At 36.2% G+C, this 12,319-nt stretch overlaps 1 protein-coding gene across 2 annotated transcripts in view; it reads right to left on the bottom strand.

Moving 5' to 3' along the window:
• Positions 1 to 299: 299 nt before the first annotated feature.
• Positions 300 to 12,319, bottom strand: part of RAMP2 (receptor activity modifying protein 2) — a 113,174-nt gene continuing 101,154 nt past the window's right edge. The window contains exons 3-5 of one of the 2 annotated variants that reach the window (XM_053699447.1): positions 8,307 to 8,351; positions 5,313 to 5,415; positions 300 to 2,113 (exon numbers count right to left, since the gene is read on the bottom strand). In XM_053699447.1, the coding sequence (XP_053555422.1) occupies positions 1,858 to 2,113; positions 5,313 to 5,415; positions 8,307 to 8,351 (404 nt within the window). In that variant the 3' untranslated portion in view covers positions 300 to 1,857. The remainder of the gene's footprint in view (positions 2,114 to 5,312; positions 5,416 to 8,306; positions 8,352 to 12,319) is intronic. The other variant, XM_053699454.1, reaches the window with a different exon arrangement.

Raw genomic sequence — 12,319 nt, 5'->3', positions numbered from 1 at the left:
GGTGGAAAAATAACATTAGTCAGGGAATAAAAGTTACAACTATTGGGAAAACATTTCTTGTTAACTAAGGGCTCATTTCCATTGAGGTGGTAAAGTTTTGAAATTGGTGATAAAAACCAAAGGCCTAGTTTCCATTGAGGTTGTAAAATGTGGATACTGGTAGTAACATAAAACTTCTCCATAGACTTTAATACAGATAAATGTTTTTTTACCACCAGTTTCCAAACTTTACCACCTCATTGGAAATTAGGCCTAAAAGTGAATTTTGAAATAATATTGTTTCGATTTTAGTACATTGATAAATAACAAATGTAAGCTTTATTGAGTTATGCAAAGATTGTTGTCTAATACATCAACACCAACATAAATAATAACATGAATTAATACTTTTTTACAATTATTTTCTTTTCATTTTCATATGCACATTTTTACAAGCACTTATAGCAAGCACTCCAACACACATTTTTATGTATTTATTAAAAAAAAAAAAAATACATAATGGTTACACAATCTATAGCCCTCACCAAAAACAAACTTGGATAGACAGGAAAATATAATACATCCATTGTACATATATTAGTTTGTTTAGCAACAAACATGAAATCGTGTTTCCAAATACATATCTTGGCTATAGATTTAAGAATTACAATGTTGAATACTCCATCTAATCAACACATACAGAATTAAATGGTTGAAAACTCAGCTATTGCCCAAAACAGGTCAAATTTAGTTTTTACAAATATCCTAAGAATACATATACATACGTATGCATACATAAATACAGAGGTTATCGTGGTAAAGACGTGAAAAACAAATTCAATTATTCCCGCAAACTGACATAACTTCTTTCATTCATAATTTATTCAACTATAAAAATTTAAATATAAAGAGATGATACACTAATAAAATAATCCAGTATGCCACAGTAATCGTTGATCCATTTTGGGAAACATTCTGTCTTTTTATATTATGTAGCTGTCTTTGTATAGACAGTCGAGTCGTTACATTAATTAGAAATTGCAAAAATGCCACAATACTTATTAAAATCATAGTTGTTTCACGGAGCTGTTTTTTCTGTCATCTCCAGTGGGTAAATGTCTTTCTCCAACTAGATTTATTCACAATGTGAAAAATAGGTACAAGTAAAAGTTTTTTTTGGAGATGTATCTTTAGAGGGGAATATGTTCATTTTCATCTTACATACCTTGATCAAATTTAATTATCTTATGTAAAATAATTTAATACAGATATCTGACAAGGGATAACATTATATGTAGAAGGAAGCTTCACAGAATTTAAAGTAAATATATTTCCATGTGGAAACAGATAAAAATGAAGCTGAAATTTGCTTAACTTCATGAAGATGCAGATCCTTTGTGTTTTCTGATGACAAATCAATGTCTGATGGTGGTGGGGAGGTCTGATATAATCTGAAAATAAATATTGTAGCTTTGTAGCTAGGTCTAGGTAAAAAAAAAATTAACAGTTTTTATGAAAAACATTTAATGATTATATTGCATGAAATTTATATTTTATGTAGCCGAGGACCCCAGGGGATTACCGATAGATCCTGAAAGAGTTAACCAATGGAAATCTTGATGTATCAAATCATTTTATCCAAGGCAAATCCAGTAAGACCCTGAGGTAAATTAAACATCACAGATGAGGCTGGTGACAAGAAAGATCTTGAATATTATGTTGCAATTGAATTTCTTCAAGGCGTAGCACAGATGGACATGAATCCAGAGTAAGCAGGGCCCACCTTTTAAACCAGGAACTGTCTAGCCCATCTGCTAATACATTCACAGGCAGTTGTAGAAACAATGAATAGTGCTTAAGTATTTTAGTAGCCAGGCATTAAGTTTGTGATTTGCTAGTTTTGCTCTTGCAAACGACAAGAGTGACCAAGAATGGTATAAGGCAGATGGGACTGATAATTAAAGCCAATAGCACATGCTCTGGAGGGTCCATAAGTTCTTCAGACAGAAGTGTGCAGTTTAAAAAAAAGTATCTGTGCACATCCAAGATGATGTTGTCTGCTATTTCGTTGGGAAAATGCAACTTAAATTTGTCTGACAAATCTTCAAGGCATTTCTGTAAGATGCTGTAAGGCCTACGGCAGAATTACAAATAGATTTTAGAATTGCAAGTCATATACAAACAGGTCTGTGAACAAGAGCTTAAGATCAGAATATGTACCCTTTTTTGTCTTTTTTAATAATTAATAATAATTGGAAGATAAGAGGATTGTTTTTAAAAATGTTAAATACATATACTAACAATACTGCAAAATGTTATTATCAACTGTTAGGGGCACGATCAAATACACAGCGCTGGTTTCGGCGCAAGCATGGAAACCCGTGCCGCCCGTAATTTCACCTCGCACATCAGGGTATTACGTATACAGCGCCGGCATTTCCTAAGTGCCGTAAGTCTGATAAACTAGCGATGTCCAGAAATGAGCGTAAATACAGATTTCTGGAGTTGCCAGTGACTTACGGCACTTTAGAAACTGCCGGCACCTAAGAAAAGTAAAGAAAATTACAAATCTCCCGTAAAAGTCTAACACACCTCCCAAAAATAAGCCCGACACTTAAAACCCCTATATCCGCAACCCCCCCTCTCATTACTAATTACAAATGTATTAACCCCTAGACCGACAACCCCCCACAACGCAATATGCCTATTTAAACTATCAACCCCTATATCCGCCATCAAACCCACACCGCAAGTAATAACTCAATTATTAACCCCTAAATCCACCAACCCCAACATCGTAAACTACCTATTAAAACCATTAACCCCTAATCCGCCATTAACCCACAACGGAATAAACCTAATCAATTATTAACCCCTAAACCGCCATAGCCCACAACGCAATAATCCTAACCCCTAAACTAAACCCCCTAACCTAACACCCCCTAAATGAAGTAAAATTAGCGAATTTACAAAATACTGACGTTGCTATTAAATTTTAAAAAAAAACTAACACTACTTAAAAAATAAAAATAAACTAAGTAAAAATTAAAGGGGCAGTCTAATCAAAATTCTGGAGTAGACTGTCCCTTTAAGCAAGAATTACAGAAAATAATAAAATCTAAGATTACAGAAAATAATAAATAAAATTACAAAATTTTAAATAAATTACACCTAATCCCTATGAAAATAAAAAGCCCCCCAAATCAAAAACACGCCCAATCTAATAAACTACCAGTAGCCCTTAAAAGGACTTTTTGCAGGGCATTGCCCCAAGATAATCAGCTCTTTTGCACAAAAAATACACACAGCCCCCCTACCAGTAAACCCCCCGTCCACCAAACCCCCCCAAAAAAAACTAACACTAAAAATGCTAAACTACCCATTGCCCTGAAAAGGGCATTTGTTGGGCATTGCCCTTAAAAGGGCATTCAGCTCTTTTGCTGCCCACCCTATCTAAATAAAATAAATCCCCCCAAAAAAACCTTAAAAAAGCCTAAGTCTAACCCCAAAGTGGTCCTCGCCTGTCCTGAAGTCCAGCGGAGAAGGTCCTGTTCCAGGCGGTGAAGTCTTCTTCCAAGTGGCAACCTCTTCTTTCTTCTTCCAGGAACCAGCCGGCGCGGAGGGCGGAGTTGAAGTCCGGCGACTCTGGAACTGAAGACCGGCGACTCTGGAACTGAAGACCGGCGACCGCGGAGCCATGGAGCGTGGAGGATCCTCTTCATACGATCTTCGCTGTACACTGAATAGGAATTCAAGGTACGCGATTAAAAATGGCGTCCCTTTAATTCCTATTGGCTGATTTGAGCCTTCAAATTCAAATCACCCAATCGGATGAGAGCTACTGAAATCCTATTGGCTGTTCAAATCAGCCAAAAGGATAAGAGCTACTGAAATCCTATTGGCTAATTTGAACAGCCAATAGGATTTCAGTAGCTCTCATCCGATTGGCTGTTTTAATTTGAAGGCTCAAATTAGCCAATAGGAATTCAAGGGACGCCATTTTTAATCATGTACCTTGAATTCCTATTCAGTGTACGGCGGAGATCGTATGAAGAGGATCCTCCACGCTCCATGGCTCCTCGGTTGCCGGTCTTCAGTTCCAGAGTCGCCGGTCTTCAGTTCCAGAGTCGCCGGTCTTCAACTCCGCCCTCCACTCCGCGCCGGCTGGTTCCTGGAAGAAGAAAGAAGAGGTCGCCGCTTGGAAGAAGACTTCACCGCCTGGAACAGGACCTTCTCTGCTGGACTTCAGGACAGGTGAGGACCACTTGGGGGTTAGACTTAGGCTTTTTAAGGGGTTTTTGGGGGGATTTATTTTATTTAGATAAGGTGGGCAGCAAAAGAGCTGAATGCCCTTTTAAGGGCAATGCCCAACAAATGCCCTTTTCAGGGCAATAGGTAGGTTTAGCGTTTTTAGTGTTAGTTTTTTGGGGGGGGTTTGGTGGGTGGGGGGTTTACTGGTAGGGGGGGCTGTGTGTATTTTTTGTGCAAAAGAGCTGATTATCTTGGGGCAATGCCCTGCAAAAAGTAATTTTAAGGGCTGCTGGTAGTTTATTAGATTAGGGGGTGTTTTTATTTTGGGGGGATTAGGTATAATTTATTTAAAATTTTGTAATTTTATTTATTATTTTCTGTAATCTTAGATTGTATTATTTTCTGTAATTCTTGCTTAAAGGGACAGTCTACTCCAGAATTTAGATTAGACTGCCCCTTTAATTTATACTTAGTTTATTTTTATTTTTTAAGTAGTGTTAGTTTTTTTTAAATTTAATAGTAACGTTACTATTTTGTAAATTAGGTAATTTTAGTTCATTTAGGGGGGGTTAGGTTAGGGGGGGTTAGGTTAGGGGTTAGGTTTATTGCGTTGTGGGCTATGGCGGTTTAGTGGTTAATAATTGATTAGGTTTATTGCGTTGTGGGTTAATGGCGGATTAGGGGTTAATGGTTTTAATAGGTAGTTTGTGATGTTGGGGTTGGCGGATTTAGGGGTTAATAGACTTTATTAGTTATTGCGGTGGGGGATTGTGGTTGACAGGTAGACATTGCGCATGCGCAGGCATTTTCGGGAGTTACGGTGCTCCCATAAAAATGGAGTAAGATTTCTCCATTTTCGCCACGTAAATCCTTGCGCTGGATATTGGATACCGATTTGCTACGTGGTTCTATGTTAGCTTATGGGAGTAATAATTGCGGGCGATGGGTGAAATATACGCGTGTAACTTGTATGCTACGCCGTATATGTAATAACAAAATCGTGTAAAATCTGGCGGCAGAGGATTTTGCGGGCGACGCTGCATATGTAATGGAGGCCGATGTTTGTACATTTCAATAATTACCTTAAAACTTGTTCGAGATCACAGAAATGCTCATTGTTTATCCTAGACATCAAGTATGTGTAATTCATCAAGCAAGAACCAGACAACACATAATACAATTCAGCTAAAAAACAAAACAAAAAAAAACAATTCTAAGAAAAACATTCTATTAGGGTTAAGTGTGTTAAATAAATGTTTAAAGGATTTCGACCAAGTTCCACCAAGTATGAAAAGAGGATCATTAAATGGGAGGGTATGATAATTATTTATGTTCATTTAAGTAAATCTGGCCAAATAATCAAAACAACAATATATAGTAATATTTGAACAGCTTTAAACAAAAAATACCAAATTATCTAGATTTATGCTGTTGTCCTGGTTTTCCCATCTTCAGATATTTGCCTGGAAATATAGAACATGAATGTTTTAATGGTATTGAGCAGGCCCAGACAAATCCAGTGAGAAGCAGTGCTTAAAGGGACATATAATAGTATGTACTAATAACATAAGTTTCTAAATATACAATGCAGCCAAAGCTTACCTGCAAAATTGCTTCTTTTTTTTAACCCTCATATTTATTTCAGGCATAGTTTTGTTTGCAGCAAGCTCCCCCCTGGGCATTTCCATATAAGGAAGGTGCTACCCAGGCCATAGCTTCTGCAGAATGCACTCGTGTATGCACGGTAGGGGGCAGAGTCACATGACGGCTTACTAAAGCAGTGCACAGTATAATAGTGAAGCTTTCTTGAACATTACAATGAGTTCACTGTACTCCAATGACCCCCACAGTCACCAGATCTCAATCCAATAGTGCACCTTTCGGATGTGGTGGAACGAGAGATTCGCATCATGGATGTTCAGCCAACAAATCTGCAGCAACTGCGTGATGCTATCATGTCAATATGAACCAAACTCTCTGAATAATATTTCCAACACCTTGTTGAATCTATGTATGTGTGTGTGTACTGTGTATATATATATATATATATATATATATATATATATACAGTGCATACACACATATAAATCCACACATATATAAAACTTTGAGATCTTCCCAGTCAAGCACCTTGACATATACCATGTCCCTTGTAAACCCTTTTAATAAATGTATTTAAATAGTAAACTTATATTTTATATTTAATATGTATTTTATATATATACAGGTATATGTATTATATATATATATATATATATATATATATATATATATATATATATATATATATATATATATATATATAAATATATATATATATATATATATATATATATATATATATATATATATATATATATATATATAATTCCAGTCGGTTTAGCACTCACGAGTCATTTAAAGTCCGGGGTGCTCAGCAAAAAAAAGTTGTAGACATCAAAGAAAACAGCAGGCACTCTCCGTGTTATTAACACCATAATTTTAATCCATAGAAGTGACGTTTCAGGGTTTTACCCCCGTCTTCAGACTTACATCTGTCTGAAGACGGGGGTAAAACCCCAAAAAGTCACTTCTATGGATTAAAATTATGGTGTTAATAACACGGAGAGTGCCTTCCGTTTTCTTTGAGATATATATATATATATATATTTATATATATATATATATATATATATATATATATATATACTGTATATTGTTAAAAATTTCTACTCGCCATTGGCGAGTGGAAATTTAATGGTGACAAGTGAAAGTTAGTAAGTAAATGTCTACAAATATTATCTAAAGGGATATTATAAATCCATTAAAGGGCAAGTATATGTCATTCCTTTAGGGCTTTTGGGACCCCATTAGTGCTTAGACTGTTACTTCTGAGAGGGTTAAAAGGGGCAGAGAGAGATTGTAGAGGAAAAGTGAAAGTGGAGAAAAAGATAGCGTTAAGAAAGAGTGGAGAAAAAAAGAGTGAAGAGATTTGAGAGAGAAGAGAGTGTGTAAAGAGAAGATAATAGCCTGAGAGAGAAGGGAGGGGTAACAAGAGAGATTGAAGAGAGGAGGGAGTGGAGAAATATAGATGAGAGATGATAGTTATAAAACAATTTTTCAGGTCTGCTATGACCTCACATTAATGTCAACACTCTCTGCTTTCTCTCAGTTCAACTTCCTTTTTCTGTCCAGCTGTTGTCTTCCCCAAAACCCCTAGTTGATGTTGCTAACTGCTATGCACTTATTTTTGTTAATGAGAGAGAGATGTTATACTTTATTTTAATATATTTTACATATGTTTTGTTATACTTATATTATTTTAGCCCCTCCATTTTACTTTATGAGGCCCATTTATCAAGCTCCGTATGGAGCTTGTGGGCCCGTGTTTCTGGCGAGTCTTCAGACTCGCCAGAAACAGTAGTTATGAAGCAGTAACAATCGGGATGATATGAAGCAGTATAATCGGGATGATTGACACCCCCTGCTAGTGGCCAATTGGCCATGAATGTGCAGGGGGCAGCATTGCACAAGTATTTCACCAGAAATGCTTGTGCAATGATAAATGCCGACAGCGTATGCTGTTGGCGTTTATCAATGTCGGGTGAACATGATCCGCTACAGCAGATCATGTCCGCCCGACATTTGATAAATCTACAACATAGTCTGAATTTTTCACATTATTCAAACTCAGGATTAGACTTGTGAAATATTATGTTGTTCCTAACTATTTCAAAGCTTACAAGATTGTCTAATTTTTCTTTAACATCTTTTGAACGTTTTTATTTGTTTGTCTTGTGAGGTTTTCAGTGTATTTTTGTGATACAGGTATCCTTGATAGTGGAACTATGTGGCAATAAGTTAATGGCTGCAAGATTAAAAAAAAAACTCAATTTTAATTTGTCACTCACTGCTGTGACTAGGGGTGGCTACCAATCTTTATTAATTTAGCTTTTTTTTTTAAAGAGATAACATTGTGGTGAGTTTTTCAGTGAGATATTTATTTCACTAATGAGTTTTATTGATAGTTTTACATTAGGTATCTTTACATGACAGTTTGATTATTGGTTAGTAGTTACAAAAAAAAACATACTCACTGTAGGTGTAGATAATTGTTGTGTTTCCTGTGTTATTTTGCCCTACTGGTGAAAAAACAAACTCCAGTAAGTATATTTTTTAAAATACATTTCATTATAAAGTATTGCCAACTAAAGAGATCCTTAACACACATACTTCTTGTAACTCATCTGAAAGAGCAGCTATTAAACAGGTTAAACTAAATTAAGAGCAAGATTTCTCTGTGAAAAAATCACAAAAAGACAAAGGCACCTCCTGATGTAATACAGTTGGTGAAAGAGATTTGTTAGGTTATCAAAAAGGTACTCACAAGTGGAGCAGCACCCAATTGTGCTAAATCAAACAGACTGGGATCTCACAGTGTCCCAGCTCACTGACACTGCAAGGAAACTGGTTTCTCCAACGTCTTGCCGGACTGACAGAGCTCAGACTCTCACAAAGAGGTTTACATAAAACCAAATTTTATTAATAAAATAAAAATCTCAGTGTCTCATGACACTAGATATTAAAAGAACAAGCAACGCGTTTCTCAGACTGCTGTCTGTTTCATCAGGCTTCTAATGATACAATGAAAGTACTGGCTTAAATAAAAACATATGACCAATCCCAGTTCATTAACACCTGACACACCCAACCAGGTGTACTAAGACCTAATTGGTCTCAATATAACCACTGACATAATAAACAAAATAAAATGACAATCTCTAAACATCTAAAAACATTTTAAAAAATTATCATGAGAATGAGTATATATATATATATATATATATATATACACATAAGGGTTAACATAATGGCCTCTAGTTATCAAGCCGTCAACCTCAAATACGCTTGAATTCCGCAGCGTATTTGTGGCGAGGCTGATTCGCCTAAGTTATCAAGCCCTACACACCGGCAAAAGTAGAATTTTGTGACGGAAGCTTCGATCAACCAGACACAGTCCGACACAGATCGATTCTTACGTCACTCCAGATGTTCCGAACGCAAGTTCGGCACAATCTGACTACTTTTGCTAGTTATCAAATGACTAGCAGGTATGCTCGGCACTTTTCCGGCCCAGCGTACCTGGTTTTTAATCCGCCGCCCTGGAGGCAGCGGTTCCCATAGGAATCAATGGGAGTCTGACCATAGCGAAAGTTCATGTTCGCTGCTGCCCGATATCCCATTGATTCCTATGGTAGTTTCTACACCCTAACATGTACCCAAGTCTAAACACCCCTAATCTGTCCCCCCCTACACCGCCGCAACTAAATAAATGTATTACCCCCTAAACTGCTGCTCCCGGAGCCCACCGCCACTATAATAAACTGATTAACCCCTAAACTGCCACTCCCAGACCCCACCGCAACTATAATAAATATGTTAACCCCTAAACCGCTGCTCCCGGACCCCGCCGCAACTATAATAAAATTATTAACCCCTAAACCTAAGTCTAATCCTAACCCTAACACCCACCTAACTTAAATATTAATTAAATACATCTAAATAAATATTATTCTTATTAACTAAATTAATCCTATTTAAAACGAAATACTTACCTATAAAATAAACCCTAATATAGCTACAATATAACTAATAATTATATTGTAGCTATTTTAGGATTTATTTTTATTTTACAGGCAAATTTCAATTTATTTTAACTAGGTACAATAGCTATTAAATAGTTATTAACTATTTAATAGCTACCTAGTTAAAATAAAGACAAATTTACCTGTAAAATAAAAACTAACCTAAGTTACAATTACACCTAACACTACACTATCATTAAATAAATTATTCTTATTTAAAACTAAATACTTACCCGTAAAAAAAAACCTAAGATAGCTACAATGTAATTAATAATTACATTGTAGCTATTTTAGGATTTATATTTATTTTACAGGTAACTTTGTATTTATGTTAGCTAGTTAGAATAGTTATTAAATATTTAATAACTACCTAGCTAAAATTAATACAAAATTACCTGTAAAATAAATCCTAACCTAAGTTACAATTAAACCTAACACTACACTATTATTAAATTAATTAAATTAATTAGCTACAAATAACTACAATTAAATACAATTAAATAAACTAACTAAAGTACAAAAAATAAAAAAAACTAAGTTACAAAAAATAAAAAGTTACAAACATTTAAAAAATATTACAACAATTTTAAGCTACTTACACATAATCTAAGCCCCCTAACAAAATAACAAAGCCCCCCAAAATAAAAAAATGCCCTACCCTATTCTAAATTACGAAAGTTAACAGCTCTATTACTTTACCAGCCCTTAAAAGGGCCTTTTGCGGGGCATGCCCCAAAGTATTCAGCTCTTTTGCCTGTAAAAAAAAATACAACCCCCCCAACATTAAAACCCACCACCCACATACCCCTACTCTAACCCAAACCCCCCTTAAATAAACCTAACACTACCCCCATGAAGATCGTCCTACCTTTAGCCGTCTTCAGCCAGCCGACCACTGATGGAACAGAAGAGGACATCCACAGCGGGCGAAGTCATCATCCAAGGGGCGCTGAAGAAGTCTTCCATCCGATTGAAGTCATCATCCAAGGGGCACTGAAGAAGTCTTCCATCCAATTGAAGTCATCATCCAAGGGGCGCTGAAGAGGTCTTCCATCTGATTGAAGTCTTCATCCATGCGGCATCTTCAATCTTCATCCATCTGGAGCAGAGCTGAGCCATCTTCAGACGAGCCGACGCAGAGCCATCTTCTTCCACCGACGACTTCCCGACGAATGACGGTTCCTTTAAGTGACGTCATCCAAGATGGCATCCCTTGAATTCCGATTGGCTGATAGGATTCTATCAGCCAATCGGAATTAAGGTAGGAAAAATCTGATTGGCTGATTGAATCAGCCAATCAGATTGAAGTTCAATCCGATTGGCTGAACCAATCAGCCAATCAGATTGAGCTCGCATTCTATTGGCTGTTCCGATCAGCCAATAGAATGCAAGCTCAATCTGATTGGCTGATTCAATCAATTACCTGTAAAATAAATCCTAACCTAAGTTACAATTAAACCTAACACTACACTATTATTAAATTAATTAAATTAATTAGCTACAAATAACTACAATTAAATACAATTAAATAAACTGACTAAAGTACAAAAAATAAAAAAAAATAAGTTACAAAAAATAAAAAGTTACAAACATTTAAAAAATATTACAACAATTTTAAGCTACTTACACATAATCTAAGCCCCCTAACAAAATAACAAAGCCCCCCAAAATAAAAAAATGCCCTACCCTATTCTAAATTACGAAAGTTAACAGCTCTATTACTTTACCAGCCCTTAAAAGGGCCTTTTGCGGGGCATGCCCCAAAGTATTCAGCTCTTTTGCCTGTAAAAAAAAATACAACCCCCCCAACATTAAAGCCCACCACCCACATACCCCTACTCTAACCCAAACCCCCCTTAAATAAACCTAACACTACCCCCATGAAGATCATCCTACCTTTAGCCATCTTCAGCCAGCCAACCATTGAGGGAACAGAAGAGGACATCCACAGCGGGCGAAGTCATCATCCAAGGGGCGCTGAAGAAGTTTTCCATCCGATTGAAGTCATCATCCAAGGGGCACTGAAGAAGTCTTCCATCCAATTGAAGTCATCATCCAAGGGGCGCTGAAGAGGTCTTCCATCTGATTGAAGTCTTCATCCATGCGGCGTCTTCAATCTTCATCCATCCGGAGCGGAGCTGAGCCATCTTCAGACTAGCCGACGCGGAGCCATCTTCTTCCACCGACGACTTCCCGACGAATGACGAATGCAAAAGGCCCTTTTAAGGGCTAGTAAGGTAATAGAGCTGTTAACTTTCGTAATTTAGAATAGGGTAGGGCATTTTTTTTATTTTGGGGGGCTTTGTTATTTTATTAGGGGGCTTAGATTATGTGTAAGTAGCTTAAAATTTTTGTAATATTTTTTAAATGTAACTTTTTATTTTTTATTTTTTGTAACTTAGTTTTTTTTATTTTTTGTACTTTAGTTAGTTTATTTAATTGTATTTAATTGTAGTTATTTGTAG

Source organism: Bombina bombina, chromosome 1, assembly GCF_027579735.1.
Source record: "Bombina bombina isolate aBomBom1 chromosome 1, aBomBom1.pri, whole genome shotgun sequence".
In the NCBI taxonomy this organism is placed as follows: domain Eukaryota; kingdom Metazoa; phylum Chordata; class Amphibia; order Anura; family Bombinatoridae; genus Bombina; species Bombina bombina.
This window is presented reverse-complemented; position numbering and strand designations above follow the sequence as displayed.